The 22,950-nt window shown below is 45.2% G+C and overlaps 1 protein-coding gene across 1 annotated transcript in view; it reads left to right on the top strand.

Moving 5' to 3' along the window:
- Positions 1-22,950, top strand: part of EVC2 (EvC ciliary complex subunit 2) — a 150,985-nt gene that overhangs the window by 45,967 nt on the left and 82,068 nt on the right. Inside the window, exon 9 of the mRNA XM_070458129.1 lies at positions 2,201-2,340. Within this exon, the coding sequence (XP_070314230.1) occupies positions 2,201-2,340 (140 nt within the window). The remainder of the gene's footprint in view (positions 1-2,200; positions 2,341-22,950) is intronic.

The raw sequence follows: 22,950 nt of genomic DNA, 5'->3' as shown, positions 1-22,950 counted from the left end.
CAATGGCTGCTGAGCTCTCCGCACTCACCAGGATGCTTCTGTAATCTTCCCTCTGCTCTTCAACGAGCAGAACTCTGACACGTCCTGGAAGACTCATCTCTGGCCTTGCCTCTCCGTGGAAGTCATCACTTGGCCACCTCCTGGTTGAGTCAGGGGCCCCCTCTCTGGGTTCCTGCCCTGGCTTCTGGACCACCCTCCTCTCCACCATTTATCCCCATCTGTGAACTCCTCAGTCTCTGTTTTCCTGTCTTGGTCTGCGTTCCCACAGAAGCACACCCTGAGACCAGGATCCAAATGCAAATAGTTTGTATGGGAAATGATCCCAGGAAGTAAAGGTAGGAGGTGGGGGAGTGAGGTGGGAAGGATGGCAGCCAGTCAAGCTACCACTGTGGGTACCAGGTGCTTCTTCATCCCATCTGGGAACTCGGGATGGTGTAGAGCCAGCGTCAGCATCATCCTGCCTGAAGGGAGAAAGAGAATGGGTATTGAGTTATGAAATGCTTCTGATTGAGGACAATGGCGGGGAGGGGGCCAGGACAAAGGCCTTGTTTCCCTGACATGGACTCTGAAGGCCAGAAGGAGCCTTCAGGGAAAGAAGTGTAGGTGTTGGCTGGTAGATCTTGGGCTCAAAGGCCCTGAAGAGCAAGGGCAGGGGTCGTGGATGCTGCCTGCTGTAATCCCCTTGCCTGGTATGGAGCCTGACACTTAGAAGGCACTTAGTGAACATGTGAAGGGACGAATCTCCACCATCACCCTGCAGCCAATCAGAGGACAGACAGAGGCAGGAAAACAGGGTGCTGTCCTGGGATGAGAAGTCGCTCCTGGGAGTGAGCACCCTGAGAGGTGGTTGATTTCTGCAGGACCATGGGGGCTGGATGACTGTCACCCAGAGGTCCACCAACTTGAAAGAAACATTTGTGATCTTTTTCCTTCATCGCGTAGTGAGGAAACTGAGTTCAGTGAAGCTGAATAGCCTTCAGGTGGCCAGGCTGAGACCTGGCTTCCAGGGACACCCCCACCTCTGGAGACTGGCAGTCCTGTCCCATTGTTCAGTTTGTTTCTGCTTCCTAGAGGAGAGACTTGTCATTTCAAAGTGAGGTCAACCCACAATCTCTTTGACAGGCAGAAGTGAAGAGAAGAAAAATGGCCCATCTAATGAGACATTCTACTTACTCTCCCAAAGCTGTTATCAATCACAGATGAGCAAGACTCACCCTGCTCATTCGATGAAGGAGCAGAATTCATTTCTCGGAGATTAAAGGCTGATTGTTACAACCATGGGAGGAAAGCAAAGTGTGAATTTGATTTAAGATCTGAAGACTCTTGTAGTATTTTTTCTTCCAACATCACAATATGAACTCTTTCCACATTAAAAAAAATTTTTTTTTTCTTTGTGGTGGTGACCAAGGAGAATATGTGTTATAAAACAGAAAGCAGCCTTTAGAGTTAGGTAGACCTCGGGTCAAATACCATGCAGGCTCTTTATGAGCTGTGTGAACTCTGATAATGTCGTTTTCATCTCTCTGAGCTGCATTTCCCATATATGTAAAGTGGGGACATCAGCACATTTTGTGTGACATTTTCATGATATAACTCATACAAGGCACAGGGACAGAAATTCTTAAATGTTAGTATAATTAGTATGCATTTTTGTGGCATTAGTAATGTCAGAGAGCAGCACAGATACATCATCTATCCAATTGAAGGATTGAGCTTAATTATCTCTGATGTCACGTCCATCTGACAACTCTATATTCTGATTAGAAACCAACCAGGTCCATGTTGTTGAAGTCCATATGCCATCTGTTAATATCCTTCTGGATCACGATGATGATGATGTTGATGGTGATATATGATGGTGTTGGTGGTGATGAAGGGGATGGGAGGACAATGATGATGGTGATGGTGATGGTGAAATATTTGTATTAGGTCTTTATAGTTATAAAGCTCTTTCTATTCCCTGCTTTGTTTTATCCACACAACAAGTCTGTGCAGGGCTACTGGAAGTATGATCCCATTTCTTTGATGAGAAAATGAGGCCCAGGAAAGTGCAATGTTGTGCCTGAGTCTTATCTGTTCACCAGTAGTGAGGCCAGCTAGGTTCTCTGGTTACAGATCCCCACGTTCCCTCGTGACTTTTCTAGCATGTGACATTCACAGGAAGGCCCACTCAATTGTTGTTTCTGAAATTCTCCTGAAGGTTCAGCATCACGAAAACAAGCTGGAGCACTCCCAGTTCACCTCAGCTGACGGTGTGAATGAGGATCTCGCTCTCAATGACCAAATGATAGACATTCTGTCCTCTGAGGACCCTGGGAGCATGCTTCAAGCCTTAGAACAGTAAGTATTCTGAATCACATTATGTTTTCACGGATATCATGAATGTTCTGTATCTGCAGCAGCATGAGAGCAAACACTGAGTATATTTCATTCATTAATTCATCCCACTTTTCATTGGTCACTCAGTAGTCATAATCTTTGGAAGAAAAGTTATGACCAATCTATGCATATTAAAAAGCAGAAACATTATTTTGCCAACAAAGGTCCATATTGTCAAAGCTATGGTTTTTCCAGTAGTCATGTTTGGATGTGAGAGTTGGACTATAAAGAAAGCTGAACTCCAAAGATTTGATGCTTTTGAACTGTGGTGTTGGAGAAGACTCTTGAGAGTCCCTTGGACTGCAAGGAGATCCAACCAGTCAATTGTAAAGGAAATCAGTCCTGAATATTCATTGGAAGGACTGATGTTGAAGCTGAAACATCAATACTTTGGTCACCTAATGTGAAGAACTGACTCATTGGGAAAGACCCTGATGCTGGGAAAGATTGAAGGCGGGGGGAGAAGGGGACGACAGAGGATGAGATGGTGGGATAGCATCACTATCACTTGAGTTAGCTCCGGGAGTTGGTGATGGACAGGGAAGCCTGGCGTGCTGCAGTCCATGGGGTCGCAAAGAGTCTGGTATGACTGAGCGACTGAACTGAACTGAACTCAACCGAGTCACAGTCAAACAACTGCCATGCCCTGAACACTATGCTTGGTATTTAAGAAAAAAGACAGAACATAGTTTGAGCTGTGAGGCAGTCTGACCTAGTGGGAAGACAAACACAGAAATGGAAGTGACTATGAAAATTTGATGAGTACCGTGCTAAGACTGGGGCTCGCTGAGCACAAAAGAAAAGGTAATTACCTCTGAGCAGATCATAGAAATGCTTCCCAGAGGAAGAGAGATTGTAACTAATTCTTGAAGCTTTTCAAGTAGATTAAGAGAAGAAAGGCTTTTCAGGCAGAGGAAAGACAGGGCAGTTGTCAAGACAGGAAATGAGCAAGTTATATACATTTGGTGACGTGTCAGTATCTCAGTATGACTGATGTGTGGATTGGGGTCTTGACTAGTATAGTGAAGGGAAGGAAGTGACATATTGAGAGAGAATCCAGATCAGGTGATATGACTGTTGGCTAAACTGGGTTCAATTCTTTTCTTTTTGTCTATTTATCTATTTGTTAACCTTTAAGGACCAAGATCTAAGTATTTTTATTTTATTTTTTTATTTATTGAGTTAACTTTAGCTTATAACATTTTGTAAGTTTCATGTGTACCACATTATATTTCTACCTCTGTATATATACAGAAGTAGAGTGTATTTATATATATATTTAATATATGTATGTGTATATATATCATTATTTATATATATATTATTTATACATATTTATATACATGTATACAGAGAAGTAGAGTATCTATGTGAGTATCTACAGCATGCTCACCACCAAAAATTTAGTTTCCATCTATCACCATACAGTTGATCTGCTTTATCCATTTCATCTTCCCCCAGCAGCTTCCTCCCTAGTAACCACTATTCTGTTCTCTGTATCTATGAGTTAGTTTTTGTTTGATTTTATTCATGTATTTTGTGTTTTCATTTGTTTTCTATATTCCACAGGTGAGTAAAATCATATGGTATTTTCCTTCTCCGTCTGACTTATTTCACTTATATAATACCTTCAAGATCCATCTATGTTGTTGCAAATGGAAAGATTTCATCTCTTTATGGCTGAATAGTATTCCATTATCCATTCATCCATTGATGGGCATCCATTATCCATTCACCTGTTCATGGGCATTTAGGTTGCTTCCATAACTTGGCAGTTGTGAGTAATGATGCAGTAAGCATGGGAGTGCATGTATCTTTTCAAATTAATGGTTTCATATTATTTAGTAAATACCCCAGAGTGGGATAACTGGATCACATGGTGGTTCTAGTCTCATTTTTTTGAGGAATCTCCAGATTGTTTTCCACAATGGTCATTGTTGTTGTTTAGTTTCTCGGTCATGTCTGACTCTTTGCGACCCCGTGGACTTCAGCACACCAGTTTTCCTTGTCCTTCACTGTCTCCCAGAGTTTGCTGAAACTCACGTCCATTGAGTTGATGATGCTATCCAACCAACATTCCCACCAACACTCACTAGATAATAGTCATTCTAACAGGTGCAAGGTGATATCTCACTGTGGTTTTGTGTTTCCCTAATAATTTATGCTATTGTTTTCACATACCTGTTAGCCATCTGTATATCTTCTTTGAAAAATGCCTATTCAGTTCCACCCATGTTTTAGTTGGGTTGTTTTGTTGTTATTGAGTTGTATCAGTCCTTTATATGTTTTGGATATTACTTCCTAATAGATATAATTGCTTGCAAATATCTTCTCCTATTCAGTAGGTTTTTAAATTTTGTTGATAGTTTTCTTTGCTGTGCAGAATCTTTTTAGTTTGCTCTAGTCCCAGTTGTTTGTTTTTGTTTTTGATTCTTTTGCCTGAAGAGACATACCTGGGGAGATATTGCTAAGACCCATGACCAAGAATGAACTGCCTATGTTTTCCACTAGGACGTTTATAGTTTCAGGTTTTACATTTAAGTCTTCAGTCCATTTTGAGTTGATTTTGGAGTATGATGTGAGGGAGTGGCCTAGTTTCATTTTATTTGCATATGTCTGTTCAGCTCTCCCAATGTCATTTATTGAAGAGACTATCCTTTATCCATTGTATGTTCTTTGCTGCTGTGTTGTAAATTAATTGCCCATATGTGCATGCATTTATTTCTGGGTTCTCAATTCTGGCCCGTTGATCTATGTTTTTGTGCCAGTACTATGCTGTTTTGATTACTGTAGCTTTGTAACATAGTTTGAAATCAGGAGTTGTGATACCTCCAACTTTATTTTTTTTTCCCCTCAGGATTGCTTTGGCTGTTCAGTCTTCTGAGGTTTCATATACATTTTAGAATTTTTGCTCTATTTCTGTGAAAAATGTCCTTGAGATTTTGATAGAGATTTCATTGAATCTGTAGATTATTTTAGGTAATATGGACATTTTAACAAGTTCATCCTTTCAATCCAGTAGCATGGAATACCTTTCCATTTATTTGTGCCTTCTTCAGTTTCTTTCAACAGCACTTTGTCCTTTTCACCATGCATATCTTTCACCTCTTTGGTTACATTTATTCCTAGTTATTTTATATTTGTGTTGTAATTATAAATGGGATTTACTTCTTCATGTCTCTTTCTGGTAGCTCATTGTTAACATACAGAAATGCAGCAGATTTTTGTGGGTTGATTTTGTTCCCTGCAACTTTATGTGTTTGTTTATTATTTCTTTCAGTTTTTTGGTGGAGTCTTTAGGATTTTGTGTGTATAAAGTCATATCATCTGCAAATAGTGACAGTTTTACTTCTTTCTTTCCAATTTGTATGCCTTTAGTTTTTTTTTCTTGCCTCATTACTCTGGCTAGGACTTCCCTTATGGTGTGAGGTAATTTCTGCCTTTGTGGGTGTGTGTGCTCAGTCACTCAGTTATGTTCTGCTCTTTGAGACCCCATGGACTGCAGCCTGCAAGTCCATGTAATGTTTCCTGGCAAGAACTGGAATGGGTTGCCATGTCCTCCTCCAGGACATCTTGTGGACCCAGGAATATAACCCATGTTTCCCGCATTGGTAGGTGGATTCTTTACCACTGGGCCACTGGGGAAGCCCCCACTTCTCCCTTTGTCTGTTAATATCTCTTTTTTATATGTTAGTGCTCCTATGTTAGGTGTATATACATTAATAACTGTTACATCTTCTTGATAAATTTTCCCCCTCATAATTATATGCTATTCGTTTTTGTCTTCAAGTCTGTTCTGCTTGATATGAGTATGGCTACACACCCTTTTTGGACATCGTTTGCTAACAGTAGCATCTTCTGTTCCTTCACTTTGAACCTGTGCTTGTAGAGCTGATGTGGGTTGCTTGGAGGCAGCATGTAGTTGAGTCCTATTTTTTAATCCATCCAACCACTCCATGCTTTTTGATTCGTGAATTCAACTCATTTACATTTATGGTTACTATTGACAAATGAAGACTTAATACTATAATTTTGTTTCCTGGTTGCCCAGTCTCTCCACTGTTTTTTTCCTTGTGTTTCTGTCTGCTATTTTGAATTGATTTTCTCTGATGTTTTTCTCAGTGTCCTCTTTTTTTATTTTTTGTGTTTCTCTTCCAGATTTACGTTTTGTTGTTACCATGGTGTTTGCGTAAAACTTCTCATAGATAAAATAGTCCTTCTTTTCCTGGTGGGGCTTCCTAGGTGGCTCAGTGGTAAAGAATCCACCCACAATGCATGAGATACAGGTTCAATCCCTGAGTCAGGAAGATCCCCTGGAGAAGAGAATGGCAACCCCTCCAGGATTCTTGCCTGGAGAATCCCATGGACAGAGGAGACTGGCAGGCTACAGTCTACAAGCTTGCAAAGTCAGACACGACTGAGCACACACATGCTGATAACATCACTGCATGGGTTCCATCTTTTTCTTCCCCTTTTATGTTTCTGTTTTCTCAAATTATCCATCTTTATGTTGTGAGTTACAAAACTGAAGTAGTTATCATTATTTCTTCTGCTTTCCCCCCTCCTTTAACCTTTATGCTATAATAAAATGTTTTAAAACCTATTCTGGGAAAGAGTTACAATTTTCTCACTCTGTTTATCACCTTACTCAAACTTTTGGGTACTTTGCCTTTTTGTTTCTGGTCAAAAGGCTCCTTTCAACCCTTCTTGTAGGACAGGTCTAGTGGTGATGAGCTTCCTCAGCTGTTGTTTGCCTGAGAAAGCCTTTAATTTCTCCTTCATATCTGACTTATAACCTGGCTGGATAGAGTATTCTTGGATGACAGTTTTTATCTTTCAGTGTTTCGAGAATATCATTCTGCTCCCTCCTGAACTGTAAAGTGTCTGCTGAGAAACCTGCTGATAGCCTAATGGTGGTTCCCTTGTAGGTTGCTGTCTTTTTTACCCTGGCTGGCTTTAAATTTCTTTCCTTGTCATTGACTTTTAACAATTTTAATATAATGTGTCTTGGAGAAGGTCGTTTTGCATTGAGGTAATTAGCTCATAGGCCTGTATATCTAATTCCTTTCCGAGCTTTATGAATTTTCAGTTTTTATTCTTTAAATAAACCCTCTGTTCCTTTCTTCCTCTCTTCCCTGCGATACTCATCTCCCTAATGTTACCCTTCCTAAACAAGTTGACTAACTTGCATAGAATTTCCTTCCTTTTTAGCATCTCATTTCTCTTTCACCTTCTTACCGGTATCATTTCTAGATTTCTATTTTTGGGCTTGCTAATTCCCTCTTCCATGTAGGCTGCTCTATTTCCAATGTTTTCTAATGCATTATTTACCTTGCGTATGTGTTCTTCAGCCCCAGAACTTCTGCCTGGTTCTTTTTTTGAGTTTGGTGAAGTATTCCTCCTGTTCATTAATTTTGTTCCTCGGTCCACTGAACTGCCTTTCTGAATTTTCTTGCAGCTCGCTGAGTTTCTTCACGATGGCTATTTTGAATTCTTTATACGTTAGACCTCAGCATTCCATGACTTTGAGTTTGGTTTCTTAAGAATTGTTATTTTCTTTCTGTGCCACATTGTTTCTGCGGTTCTTCATGGTTCTCAGTGAGTTGTTCCTCTGCTTTGAAGTAGCAAACATCTTTTTGATTGATTCTGAGCTGCCTCTAGTTGTACTTAAGTATTAACACTTTTCATCCTCCCTAGGTGGCACTAGTGGTAAAGAACCGGCCTGCTAATGCAGCAGAAGTAAGAGATGCAGGTTCAATCCCTGCATCAGGAAGATCCCCTGGAGGAGGGCATGGCAACCCACTCCAGTATTCTTACCCGGAGAGTCCCCGTGGACAGAGGAGCCTGGCGGGCTACAGTCCACTGGGTTGCACAGTCAGGCACAACTGAAGCGACTTAGCAACAGCGATAGACCACAGGCCTCCACTGCCCTTGTCAGGGGTGTGGCTCCATGTCCTCATCATCACCCCTTGTGCCTTCTGGTTACTTGGCGCCTTGCTGTTGCCAGCATCGCTGGTGCTGCTACCAGGAAGAGGGGCTCTTCTGCCGCCTCTGGGAACCCCTGAGTTGCAGGCTCGGCCACCACAGGGGGAGGGTTAGGGTGGGAGGGATCTGGAGTCACATGGGCGCCTCTAGCATGTCCAGTGTTATAAGGTTTGTGGGTTCTGCTGCTGAGGGTAGAGCTTGGGGACCAGAGTCGTGGGACTCTGAGGCTGGAGGGGCAGGGCCCCAGGTCCACGGTCACTGCCCAGTTCCCTGTAGCCGTGGGCACCTCTGCAGCCGGGCTGCCCTCGTCTGTGCCGCCTCCTCCTGGTGCTCCAGGGCTGTCTGGGGCTGGGGCACGTCTGCCTTGGCTGGAGACACCAGGATTGCAGGCATCCACTCTGCTGTTCCCCTGGGTCTGCCTCCTCTGTTCCTGTGTGTCCACCTTTAGATGTACAGGCGTGTGGAATTCCCGGACGTCCTGTTAGGCGGAGACACCTTGTTGCCTGGTGGTTATTTGACTGGTGATAGATTGAAGGGGGCGGCAAAAGGGAGTGTCTCACTCCACCACGATGCTGATGTCCTCCACCACATCCATTTCGTTTTGTTTATTGAACAAATAACCTAGAGTGTTTTGCCTGCCTGTGTGTTAAGTTGCTTCAGTTGTGTCCGACTCTTTGCAACCCCATGAACTGCAGCCCACCAGGCTCCTCTGTCCATGGGATTCCCCAGGCAAGAATACTGGAGTGGGTTGCCATGCCCTCTTCCAGGGGATCGTCCCAACCCAGGGATTGAACCCGTGTCTCTTACATCGCCTGCATTGGCAGGTGATTTCTTTACCACTAGCACCACTTTGGGAAGCCCTCCTAGTGTTCTGTGTATGTGTAATTGAACGTAGAGCTAGGCATGGTTGTAAGAACTTTACAAATATGTGTAATCCTCATAAGAACCCTAGGAAGCAGGTGATGCTCTTTTGCCATCTTACAGATGAAAACTTAAGGTTTAGGGGCTTGCCCCAGGGTGCACGGTAGTCAATGAGAGGACAGGTTTCAAAGCCACTCAGTTTCTCCAGACCAGGCACATGGGTCACAGTCAGCTGGCCGACTGTGACTCAGCCCCATAGGGTCCTGCTCAGTTACAAGCTCAGAGGCAAAATAAACAGCTGTGTGGTCCTATCTCCCTGGAAATGGGTGGCTGATAGAGATGGACCCCAAATCCAACCAGAAACAGAGAGTGTGGCCTCCTTATCTTTAGAGGGACCATTCATTGTCTGGAGAGGAGAGCGCTGTTGTGTCTGGCTCACAGCGCCTTGTAGGCTGAGGGGGTTTTCTAAGCAGAGAAGGACTTGCCTCCTGCTTGAAAGAGGGCTCCTTCCCAGCTGAGTGAGTGCCTTGGTGCAGGCCAGGCTGCCAGCTTCACGAGTCCCAGGCTGACTCCATACCCTGCTGGAATCGGGCCTGCTAATCCATTTCTGGGTGTCAGGGTTGTGCAGCCATTCAGATGTGGTCCTTCATTTTAGCTTAATTCCCTAGTCAGAATGCCAAGGGTTACAAATTAAAATTTGCCACACTGTCTGAGAGGGTAGAAAGGGAGAAAGGGGCAATTGCTGGCAGAGATTTGTAAATATCTCTAATGATATGGCACTAGTGGTATAGAACCTGCCTACCAGTGCAGGAGACATAAGAGACATGGGTTCGATCTCTGGGTCGGGATGATCCCCTGGAGGAGGGCATGGCAACCCACTCCAGTATTCTTGCCTGGAAGATCACATGGACAGAGGAACCTGGCAGACTATAGTTCATGGGATTGCACAGAGTTGGGCCCGACTCAAGCGACTTAGTACTAATGATATTAAGTGGTACGAGGAGGTGATTATTAATGTATTTCATAACTAACCCTAACTAAAAGTCTATTTTCTTCCAAAACTTGAAAATGAGTAGAGTGATTTGGTTTGTGTGATCAGCATTTAGATATTTAATTTTGCAAGTAGATAGGGCTCTAGCCCCTTCTGACCCGAGTAGAGAAGCCCTATCCATCCTCTTTACCCCAACACTGAAATTATATCTCAGAGATAGAGTTTTGGGTGAAGTAGAAAAGCACAGCTTTATTACTTTACCAGGCAAGTGGGCCATAGTCGGCTAATGCCCTCAAAACTGTGTGTTCTGAGCTGGAGTGGGTAGGGAGGAGTTTTCTTTTTTTTTAATACTGATTTGTTTATTTGGGTGTACCTGGTCTTAGTTGTGGCTTGTGGGATCTTTAGTTTCAGCATGTGAACTCTTAATTGTGGCATGTAGAAATGAGTTCCCTGACCAAGGATCGAACCCAAGGGCCCTGCATTGGGAGCACAGAGTCTAGCCACCAGGCCACCAGGGAAAGTCTAAAGGGAGGAGTTTTATAGTAATGGTTCAAAGAGGGCATGATCAGCTTGTGGACACTCTTCTGATTGGTTGGTGGTGGGGTAAGTGGGAGTCAGCATCATCAACCTTCTGGTTCCAGTTGGTCTGGGGTCTAGTTGCTTGTGGACAAGACATGCCTCTAATTTCTCCCAACTGATGGGGGTTTCAGTATTTGCAGAAGGGCTCAAAGATATTGTTCTGTGTATCCCTTGATGGGGAACCAGGACTCTGCCCCAGGGTTGCTCTGGTGTTTTTTTTAAGGGTTCCTCCTTTGTCTCCCCATTTCCTCCCTTCTCTAATTAGCATCTGTTTGAACCTGCTGTTGGAACTCAGGAAAGGTCAGGGAAACCGAACAAAATCTACTTCTTGTAATCAAGAAATAGGGGGCACAGAAAGACTTTTGTGACCAGGAGTCCCTCAAGGTCTTGCTTGGTATCGTCAGTACTATAAAATAAGAAAGTATTGATCATCGCAGCTTTGTTTTAGATCCAAGAAATGATGGCCTATGAAAAGCAGAGTCTTTCTTTATCCCTGTATTTTATAAATTATTCTTAGCTGCTGCAATCTGCTGATCCTGGTGTGTGAATGTAATAGGGAAATTGAGGTTCACCAAGATTTTATTCTTGTAAATCACTTAGTAGCTCTGGACTTATTTTTCTCACTGGGAACTGATCTTATTTTGTCCAAAAAATGTTTATCGTTGATTATCAAGCATGACCTGAAAGTCCTAACTAGAGAACTAAGTTTTCTCCTCCCTTTCTTCCCCCGTCTCTCTGCCCTCCCTCCCCATCCCAACATGCAGTTTTTATTGATTGCCAATTCTGTTTCAGGCACTGTGGTTGGCTGCTTATTTTGGGACCTTGCAATTATTTACAAAATCCTAGCATTGCCAATTACTTTTAATCTTTCCATCTTGACTTATGTCAGGCTTAGAAACTCCCAGAAAGAAAATGTCACTCAGAATGTCAGGAGCTTAGTAAGCATGGGAATCTGTGATGACCTCCCCCCAAATATAGATTTTTTTTTTTCTCCAGCAAATCACTTATCCCATTTGTAATTGTTCCGTGAGGTTTAGCTGGGATTCTAAATATGCTGGTGATTTGATTGTCACCTCATTTCCGAGACCCATCAGAGCCATAACTCTGCCCTGTTTTGCTGATTTATTTTTCTCAAAGAGCATTTCCTTGGTTTGCTTCGTTGTTTATCTTTTACATTGTTTATTCATAGGCTGCCTCAAACAGAGAGGATTTGAGGAAGGAATATTTCTTCTGATTTTTATCGTGCTCCCTGACTTTTATAATGGAGGTGGCTCAGCCCCAGGTGGGCTGGGGTGGAGGAAAGGAGGGACTGACCACGACTGACTGGTCCTGGAAGCTTCTGGAAGCATGGCATGCCCGCAGAGTTTTAGCTCCTTTCTTGTTCTCACCTGACCACTGCCAAGCACCTCATACCCTGATCTTCTTAATTCTCACAACAACTCTTAACAAAAGAAGCTGATGTTCCAGAAGGCTTATTGGTTTCGCCTGAAGTCACACAAGAGGTAATGGATTTGGTCCCAGGCCTGAGTGCTTTCAAATTCACTCTTCTATTGACAGAACAGCTTTTTAAAGTTTGAGCTTAGGTTTTTCTAGAGAGGAAAAGAAAAATAAGAAAGTAAATCTAGGTCTGATTTGTTTCGTCTTTTATTAAATGGAAGCTTATTGCTGTCTTTTAGTGATACCAACATCACCATGTAAACTGCCTCAAAATTTTGTTTTGTATTAAGTGTGTGTTCAAAGAGTATTTGTAAAACCAAGGCTTTTAAATACGTGTACAGGCATACCAGAGAGTTACTGTGGCTTTGGTTCCAGGCCATCAAGATAAAGTGAGTTCCATGAATCTTTTGGTTTCTCAGTGCATAAAAAAGTTATGTTTCCATTATACTCTTGTCTATTAAATGTGCAATGGCATTATGTCTAAGAAAACAGTGTTTATACCTTGATTTAAAAATACCTTATTGTTAAAAATTGCCTTTGATTTAAAGTGAGAGAGAGAACTTCCTCTCTGTTGAACCTTTCAAGGCCATTGTGCGGTTATTAATTGGCTTCATTTCCATCTTGTTGTGTCTGAGAGAATATGGAGGCCTGAAGAAAGGGAGAGGGGTGATGGAACAGCCAGTCAGTGGTGCAGACAGAACACACACAGTATTTATCGGTTGGGTTTGCCATCTTGTATGGGCGCTAGTGTGGTGCTCCGAATCAATTACAGTAGTATCGTCAGAGATCACTGATCACAGATCACCATAACAAGTATATGATAATGAAATTACTTGACATGTGAGAATTGCCGAAAATGCAGCACAGAGACAGGAAGTGAGCAAATGGTGTTGGAAAAACGGTCCCGAAAGACTTACTCAGCACCGGCTTGTCACGAAGCTTCAGTCTCTGTAAAGCACAGTAGCTGCACGGCTCAGTCAAGTAAAGCCCAATAAAACAAGGTCTGCCTGCATCAAGTAGTTTTTTATGTGCCAATCATATGATATGTTTTTTATATACATACTGTGATTAACTTGATGGCAAAGATTAGGAGGAGGTGCAAGCCTCCTCAAACTGGACTCCCTGGGATGTTGTGTATGTCTGTCAGATGTCCATCTTACAGGCTTCGTATGTACACATGGAATCAAGGAGCAAATGAGGAAGGCTCAGCAGGACCCGCTGAGGGGATGCGAGTGGGATTTGAGGAAGGAAGAGCCATCTGAGGTGATGCTAAGTTTCAGCCTGACCAACTGGGAGAATGTGATGTTATTTCCTAAGATGAAGAAAGAGGACAGGATTGCAATTTTGAGGAAAAGACTGGAAGTTGGTTTTGGACATGGCGACTGAGAGGTGCTGTTGAGACACCCAGATGACAACATCAAGTGGGCAGTCAGCTGCGTAGGTCTGTTACCAGGTGGAAGTCCCGATGGAGGTGCCAAGTAGAGGTGGTTGATGGAGGAACCTATGGGGAGGACAGGGAGAGAAGGGAACCAGGATGGTCCCCTAAGGAATGCCAGCATTTAGAAGTCAGAAAGGTAAGAAGAACCCAGGAGAACAAGGAGGTCAGGAAAGTCAAGAGAAGAGGGCTTCCAGAAAAAAACGGGATGACGGACCATGTCTAGTATTGCCTGGAGTTTGGTCAAGTGTCTTGCTTTTGGCCACCAGGATACCATTGATGATCAGAGCAACTTTGGGGGAGAGGCAGAGGTAGAAAACCAGGATAGGGTGAGTAGAATGACAACAAGATGTATGGATGGCTTCTTCAAGGTGCTATGTTATGATGGGGAGCAGAGAAATGCAGCTCGAGCTTAAGAAGAACATGAGGCCGTGAGAGGGAATGCTTAAGGCTGATGCCAGAGCATCTTAGCATTCTGATGGGACGGTCCGGCACAAAGGAGGGGAGATGGAGAGTGCGGGAGAGATCAGGGATATTTGCAGAGAAGAGGTCACTGAGGTGTGAGGAGATGGGAACTAGGGCTCCATTGGAAGCACTGGAGAGGCGTATCACCCATCACACTGGGAAGGAAGACCCAGAGTAAGCGCAGGCACGTGCAGGTGTGTGGTGGGAGGTGTGAACACAGCACATGCTTTTCTGAAGTTTCTCAAGTACAGGTAAGGACACTGGGAAGGGGTAGGGTGGGAGGACTGTAGGAAAGTATGGGACAGTGCTGCCAGAGGAGGAAGTGGTTTACTAGAGAAAGCCCAAAGAATTACCAGGCAGGCGGAGTGCCCATTTGAGGCCAGGGGTCCCAGCCTGCCTGCAGGAGGCACCTTTTCCTGCAGAGACCTCCGAAGGGTGGTGGGAGAGCCCAGGGCTTAGGAACTCAAGCTCAGCACCCTGACTGCCTGGTTTGGGTCCCAGCTCTGCCACTAGCTCTTGGGTGACTCTAGTTGTCTTATCTATAAAATGGGGATAACCGTGCCTGCCCTTAGGGTACTAGGACTGTGGCCAGCCCCCCGTTCTGCATGGGGAGGGCTTTTCCGGGTGAGCAGGAGAGGGACAAGGGGAGTGTGATGCCTCCTGTGGCTGCTGTCCTGAAGTACCATCAGCTCGATGGCGCCAAGCAGCAGAAACTTATTGTCCCACAGTCCTGGAGACCAGAAGTCCAAAGTCAGTTCCACTGGGCTGAAGTCTAGGTGTTGATGGAGCTGCATCTCTGGAGATGCTCCTGGGGAGGGTCATTCCTGCCTCTTAGAGCATCCAAGGGACGGGGGCCAACAGTCCTTCACTTGTGGCCACATCACTCCAGTCTCTGCCTCCATTTGGCTTCTCCTCTTCTGTATGCATCCAGTTTCCCTCTGCCTCTCTCCTGGAAAGACACTCTTGATTGGATTGAGGGCCTATTGGATAATCCAGGATGGTCTCCCCAAGTCATGATCCTTCACTTACATCTACAAAGACCCTTTTTTCATAAAAGGCTGCATTGACGGATTTCTGGGAGGACCTGATGTCTTTGGATGGTCATTATTCCAGGAAGTGATCAGGAGTCTCAGGAGTATGAGGGAGGAAGTGGAGGCTTGAGGGGTCTCAGGATGAAGTGAGAAGTGGGTTGGAGGCTTCAAGGAGGTGGGTCATAGCATTGTTTCTGGAATGTTCCTGAGGGTTCTCTTAAGACAAGGGCCATTGTAGGCGGTCTTTTCTCCATTTAGAAGTGGTTGAGGGACTTCCCTGGTGGTCCATGGATAAGACTCCACCTGCCAATGCAGGGGACATGGGTTCGATCCCTGGTTGGGGAAGATTCCACATGCGGCAGGGCGACTAAGCCCATGTGCCACAACTACTGAAGCCCGCACCCTAGAGCCTGTGCTGCACAGTGAGAGAGACCACAGCAGTGAGAAACCCAAGCACCACATTGAAGAGCAGTCCCTGCTCGCCCCATCTAGGGAAAGCCTGCATGTAGAAACGAAGACCCAGCACAGCCAAAGATACAATTAAAAAAAAAAAAGTGGTTGATCCAGGGCTCAGATCCAGGTCTCTGACACCCAGGCTGGTGCCCTCTGGTTTTCCTTGTTGCTTACAGACCATTTGATGGAGATTCTTGGATTGAGCAAAAGGAGGCTCCCTGGGAGGGAAAGGGGCCCCGATCCAGGTGAGGGTGGCCTTCCCCATGGCAGTGCAACATCCCCCCACTGCCCTCAGTGGGACTGGGACATAAATGGTGACTTGTAGGCGGCAGGGACTCAGAGAATACTTATGGCTTTGAAGAACTGCACCTCATCACCTTTGGCCAGATGCCCTACTGGAGACTTGTGGGGTGGTGGTGGGTTTTAGGGGGCCAAGAAATAACTCCCTCCTCTTTTCTTCCCAAATTCTTTTTTATTTGGCCACGCTACTTGCCTTGTGGGGACCTTAGCTCCCCGACCTGGGATTGAACCTAGACCCTCAGCAGTGAAAACTTGAAGTCCTAACCACTGGACCACTAGGGAATCACCCTCTTCTCTAATTCTAAATTACTTTGAGGATAGCTCATTCCCTTCCCTTTTTTCCCCTCCCCCTCCTTCCCTCTCCAGCCCTCCCCCCTTTCCATTTTCTTCCTGTATTGATTGAAAGTGAAAGTGAAGTCGCTCAGTCGTGTCCGACTATTTGCGACCCCATGGACTGTAATCTACCAGGCTCCTCCATCCATGGGCTTTTCCAGGGAAGAATACTGGAGTGGGTTGCCGTTTCCTTCTCCAGGAGATCTTCCCAACCCAGGGATTGAACCTGGGTCTCCTGCATTGCAGGCAGACACTTTACCGTCTGTGCCACCAGGGAAGTCCTGTATTGATTAAATATCTATTAATAGTTTGTGTCAGTTACTGTGCCACACGATGGGGACACAGACAAGACTCACTCATTGCTCCCGCCCCAGACTCCCATCAGGCCCTCGCCCCATGGCTGTGTGATGCCCAAGCTGTGTGTCTGTTTCCACATTAGACCCGAGCCCTCGGGAGGAACCATTCTGTTGGCACTAGGTAAGCATCAGCAATCATCTTGTGAAGAATAAGTGCCTGAAATTTGTACTGGGTGTTGAAGGGTCACTAGGACACTGTTAGGAGGTGAATGGGCTTCTGACAAAATAACCCAAGTCAGGGCTGTTCCTAAGTTTCTGGAAGGATCGAGTTCACCCAGAGCATCAAATGACCAAGCATCTTGCTACCTAGGCCAACTGAATTGGAAGCAGCCCCGTCCTCATGCCTGTGCTTTGCCACGGGGTCCCATAAGGACCCAACAAGCCAGAGAGGGATTTTCATAGCCTGGCAGGCTACAGTGAGGCTGCTGCCGAGCAGAGCAGCGGCAACGCCAGTCTGGTTGCCATGGTGACCCTCACTCATCTCCCCAGCTAGGTGACAGTTTGTTGGAGAATGTGTGTCCAGCAAGCTCCTCTCAGCAACTGTTTACTAAGTTCCCGCTGAGTGCTTGGCGCCAAACTGAATGAGGTGCTGGAAAGGAAGCCAAGCCAAGGGAGGACCCAAGATGCAACCATCTACAGGATGAATCATCTCACACAGATAAATGCAGCACACGGAGAAGGCGCAGGCTGGGAAGATCATTTAATTGCACCCTCCACCCCATCCCTACCACAGTGTCTGCTGTGTGCAGGTAGTTATAAATGGTCCATTTTAACCTCGGCTTCCCTGGTGGCTCCACCTGCAGTGGCGGAGACCTGGGTTTGATCCCTGGGTTGGGAAGATCTCCTGGAGAAGGGAAAGGCTACCCACTCCAGTATTCTGGCCTGGAGAATTCCATGGACAGAGGAGCCTGGCAGGCTGTACAGTCCGTGGGGTCACAGAGTCGGGCACGACTGAGCGATTATCACATTACACTAACCTCCACAAGATGTGATGGGTATGCTCTCTGACTCAGCATCTCACCTCTCCATCCCACTCCTTCCAGACCACGAGGTTCATGCATCCTCTTAGGAGTTTCTTAGACATAAAAGGAATCATCTCAACAGTTGGGCATGTCTGAGGGGTCAGTAAGAAACTCCCATCTCCCGCCACCTTGAGTTCCGAACCAGCTGGGAAATAAGACATACATCAGGTGTGTTGTCCAGCCCAGTCACAAAAATCACCCTTTTATTACTTAGAAAACCTAGGCTGCAGGCTGTGGCTTTTAACTGGAGGCATAACCAGCCCTGCAGTTGGACTCTCCCAACTGACTTCAGGGGATTCCTGCTCCAGTTCTCCTTCACTTCCCATATGGAATGATCACAGACAGAGGCAAGACACATGGCCCCTCCCCAGCACTGGCCATTTCCACCAGTCAACTTCAGTGATGGATACTAGTTCATGGAACTTTGTGCATGCTGGCTGGCAGGGCCAGCTGCTCTGGGGTGGTGGTGCCTCTTACAGACTTTGGGGGCCATGTCCTCGGCCACCATCTTCACGTCACCATCCACGTTGGTCTGGCACCAGCCTCAGAGAGTGGCCAGAAAAGAGGGTGTCAGAAGCAACCCAGAAACTCATTCTGTCCCCCAGTGATACATCATCCCAGACTCTGATAATACCCATGTTTGCTTTTGTTTTTTCTGTTTCTTTGCTTGATTTTTTGAATAGTAACTAGTGAACATGGCACAGAATTAGAAGGATGGAAAAGGCCGTACTGTGAAAACCAAATTATCTTCTCATCGCCTGCATAGTGTTGTCATCCCCAAAGGCAAAGGCAATGTCATATACCCTTTGGAGATGGTCTATGACTGTATGGATGTTTACACAGACACACCTTTATTAAAATACAAAAGGATAACATACTTTACCTACTGTTTTGCTCCCTTTTCTTTTACTTTGCAGCAATCTTGGAGATTGTTGATTATCTATACCTACAGAACAACACTGCTCTTTTAAGTGGCTGCATATTATTCCAGTAGTAGTAATGACAGCTGAATTTTTGGAGAATTTAATGTGAATGAAACACAAACCTGGTTGTTTTATTGACATGGACATATATACTCTTCAGAGTAGCCTCTGAGCTGAGTACTGTTTACAGATGAGGAAACCAAAGCACAGAGGGTTTAAGTTGCTTGCCCAGGGTCACAAGTCAAGTAGGAGCTGCAGTCAGGATGTGGGTCCAGAGCTCATGGTCTTAACCACTGTACCTTTCAGCCACCCACTGAAGGATATGTGGTTGGATTCAACCATGTTTCCTCTTGGACAGCACTGTAGTGCTTGTCTGGGCACAGACGTGCAAGGCCACCCGTAGTGTAACTTTTTCAAAGTCAGATTGCTGCATTAGGATGTATTTTTAAAAATATAGGTATTGTCCAATTACCCACCACAGAGGCTGGACCAGTTTGCCATCCCCCGTGTTTGACAGCACAACCTAGTCATAATTAGTGTAAGTCACTCAATTGTGTCCAACTCTTTGCGACCCTGTGGACTGTAGCCCACCAGGCTGCTCTGTCCCTGGAATTCTCCAGGCAAGAATACTGGAGTGGGTTGCCATTCCTTTCTCTAGGGGATCTTTCTGACCCAGCGATTGAACCCTGGTCTCCCGCATTGCAGGCAGATTCTTTACTGTCCGAGCTACCAGGGAAGTCCTAACCTAGTCAGAGGGGCGGGTGATCTTTGCACCTGTGCTGATCTAATAGGAAACCATGGCACCTCCTGGGAGCTGCACTTTCCTTATATTGTGTGAGGTCAGACAAGTTTTCCTGTGTTGAAGGTGTAGTAGTCATGCTTCCTTGTCTGGTTAGCAGAGGAGAGGACTCGGGCTTAGCCCTGAGCTGTTGAGTTGCAGTGCTCTTCCCAACTCTTGGCTCCATCGCTTAATCATTTGATGACCTTGATCAAAACCCTGCTTGTCAGTTTCTTCATCTGAGCATGAGGATGGATGGTGATGATGCCCACGCCATGAGAGGTAAGCATTCAATGAACTCAAGCTCACCCAGACCTGAGAGTACCTGGCTCATACTAAGTGATTCATGTCTTTCCAGTCACTTTAACTCTTGACTGTATTCTGCCCACTGAATCTCATGGTTTCTTTCTATGGCCCAGTTGCATAGGTTGCAGAAACAGACAAAAGTTTCTTGGTGACTCCCAACTCCTTATTCATTCCTCTGTCCACGTGTACCATGCAGTTGTTCAGTCTACATTAGGTGGCAAGGGGCTGGAAATGCAAGGGTGAGCCTAACAGGCAGGGTGCTGGCCCCTGAGGCTTATAGTCTACTGAGGAAGACAGGCGTTCATCAGAGAATCACGTGGGAAAATATGTGATTCCACACCATGCTAGGCTTCTCTGGTGGCTCAGATAGTGAAGAGTCTGCTTGCAATGCAGGAGACCTGGGTTTGATCCCTGCGTCAGGAAAGATCCCCTGGAGAAGGAAATGGCAACCCATTCCAGTATTCTTGCCTGGAGAACTCCATGAACAGAGGAACCTGGCAGTCTACAGTCCATGGGGTCACGAAGAGTTGGACATGACTGAGCGACTAACACACACACACTCGGTACTAGGCACCGTGAAACTTCGTCTTGTCTTTAGCGCGTGTCTGCCCTATAACCAGCACCAGTCTCGAGAAGTGGAAAAGTCATCCCAAGTGCTCAGTAAATGTTGCTACATGAGTGAATAAGAATGAGATTAATACTGTGATTGCGTCCAGTGCATGTAAAGTGAAAAGTCATAAACTCTGTGTAAGTGTGAGGATAAAGAGCCTGAAAATTTGTTCACCTTCTGAAACTATGGTGCTCATGAGGGGCTGGATGTTCCCCTGGGGCTTCCAGAATCAGGCACCTTGGAGGTGGTCCTCATGAAATGTTAGGATGTGGTGAAGGTTAAATGAGCCACAAAGGCAGGTTTTATTTGTATGCATCGATGGGTGGGAAAATAAGCTTTTCTTGGTTATGTAAGAGTACATCCTTGTACACTAGTGAAAGGACAAATGTGGCATGAAAATTGTTTGCACAAATTGCTGATCATCTGTTAGCTAACTTCAAGTATAAAGTGATTTTTTACTTTCCTGGGAAAATAGAATCTTAGAGTCTGGATGCTGTGGAGGATCTTAAAGGCCTAAATTCTTGGCCAGACAAGAAGTATTGTTACCAAAAGTTGGGTCCAACTATTCGCCATTTGAAAGCCAATACTTCAGAGGCACAGTTGGTGGGAAGTTTCATTTATTTTGCAGGTGGGCAACAGAAGGAGAAGGCATTCTCATGTCCAAAGACCAACTCCCCACTGCCAGTCAGTGGGCACGAGTTTTTAAAGGGGATTTTCAGGGGAGTTTACATGGAGGGAGAGGGCAACATGCAGAAACGGCACAATCAGCTGACAGTCATCTGGAAATTGGTCATAATCAGTGGTCTGATCAGTGGTCATCTTGATGGTTTTGAGCACAGTTAATCTTCAGTTCTGGGGTCAGTTTGCTCCCATTTATTTATGTTGACCCAGATTTCTGGCCTCCAGAGCTGTGACCCATGACAATTCTGTTGTCCTGAGCCTGCCTGGCTCCTGAGATTCTGTTATAGCCGCGCCAGGAAACCAGAGAGTCATGCATGTCAGTATGGGCAGCTTGTAGTTCTCAAAAGGCCTTTCCCGTCTTTAACCAGGAATTCTCATCCGGGGTCCCATGGGAGCACACAAACAGTCCAGGGAATTGTGGGCACCATCCCGACATGGCCTCTCCTCAGAGGCCCTCACCTTTCCCTTCCACTCTCCCCCATGTCCATCTCAGCTTCACTGCCTAAGTCCTGGCCGTTGCCACGTTTTCGCCGGCTGCCTACACTCAACCTCATATCCAGGACCTTCAGTCCATTCTTTTCAGTGATCCTGGCTTCACTGGCCTCCCATTGCTCTTGGTAAACCCCTGTCATAACCCCATGACTGGAGCTAGTTGGTATGCACGTGGTCACCATCCCCAGATACCTCTGAGGTCACCAGGAAGATGGCAGAACCTGGAATGATGGAAACTTTAGGAAGGTGGCTTCCAGAGGGTTACAAAGAGGACCTTTCTGACAGAGCTCTCCCACAATGAACAGCTGCCTGGAGGGGCATTTAGCATATGTGGGCAAAGTGGAGACTGGGGAACTCCGGCGGGAGAAGCATTGAGGAAACCTGGTCATTGATTCGAATGATGACTTAGGTGAAATCCAAAGTTGATCTCATTTGTAAAGCCATCTTTAAACATTCCATCTTACTGTTCCTTTCCTGTCACCATCATCTAATCTCCAGGTACAGCAAAATCTAATTTTCCAAATAAGAATTTATATGTAATCCACCTGTTTATCTCTCATTCGTCTCTCCACCTCTCTATTTATCTGTTTATGTTCTCCTCATATTTTCCTTTCTTTGCCATAAAGAATGACACCAAGGAAGACTCTGATGGCCATAACCATGGCAACAACATGAGGTAACATTTTCCAGCATCTGTTTTGTGCCAGGTGCTGGCTTGGTCCTTTGTGGATGTCAGTGTGAGGCATGGGCAGAGCATAGAGCCTGGACTCTGATCGAATGGCATGGCTTCAGATCTCACTTTTGCCACCTGATAATGATGTGACTTTCAACAAAATAGTTTAAGTTTTCTGCATCTCAGTTTCTTCGCCTACCTTACAAGGTCATCATGGAGATTAAATGGTTTGATATCCGTCAAGCTATTAAAACAAAGCCTGTGCATAAAAGGCCCTATTCAGCATGTCAGTGATCTTCATTAAAAAAAAAAATTTATTGAAGTATAGTTGTTAATTTACAATGTGTTAATTTCTGCTGTATAGCAAAGCAATTTAGTTATATATATATGTATATACATTCTTTTTCATATTCTTTTCTGTTATGGTTTATTACAGAGCATTGAATAGAATTCCCTGTGCTATACAGTAGTACCTTGTTGTTTATCTCTCCTATATATTAATAATTTGGGCTTCTCAGGTGATGCTAGTGGTAAAGAACCTGCCTGCCAATTCAGGAGATGCAGTTTGATCCCTGGGTCAGAAAGATCCCCTGTAGGAGGGAACGGTAACCCACTCTAGTATTCTCGACTGGGGGAATCCCCTGGACATAGGAGCCTGGTAGACTACAGTCCATGGGGTCGCAAAGAGTTGGGCATGACTGAAGCAACTTAGCATACATATATAATAATTTGGCTTCCCAGGTGGCTCAGTGGTAAAGAATCTGCCTGCCAAGCAGGAGACATGCAGGAGATGTGTCCACCCAGTCCATGGGGTCCCAAACAAGAGATGTGTCCACCCAGTCCATGGGGTCCCAAAGAGT

This window comes from Odocoileus virginianus, chromosome 29 (genome assembly GCF_023699985.2).
Source record: "Odocoileus virginianus isolate 20LAN1187 ecotype Illinois chromosome 29, Ovbor_1.2, whole genome shotgun sequence".
In the NCBI taxonomy this organism is placed as follows: domain Eukaryota; kingdom Metazoa; phylum Chordata; class Mammalia; order Artiodactyla; family Cervidae; genus Odocoileus; species Odocoileus virginianus.
Note: the sequence above shows the minus strand (reverse complement) of the source record. Positions and strands in the feature narration are given on the sequence as shown.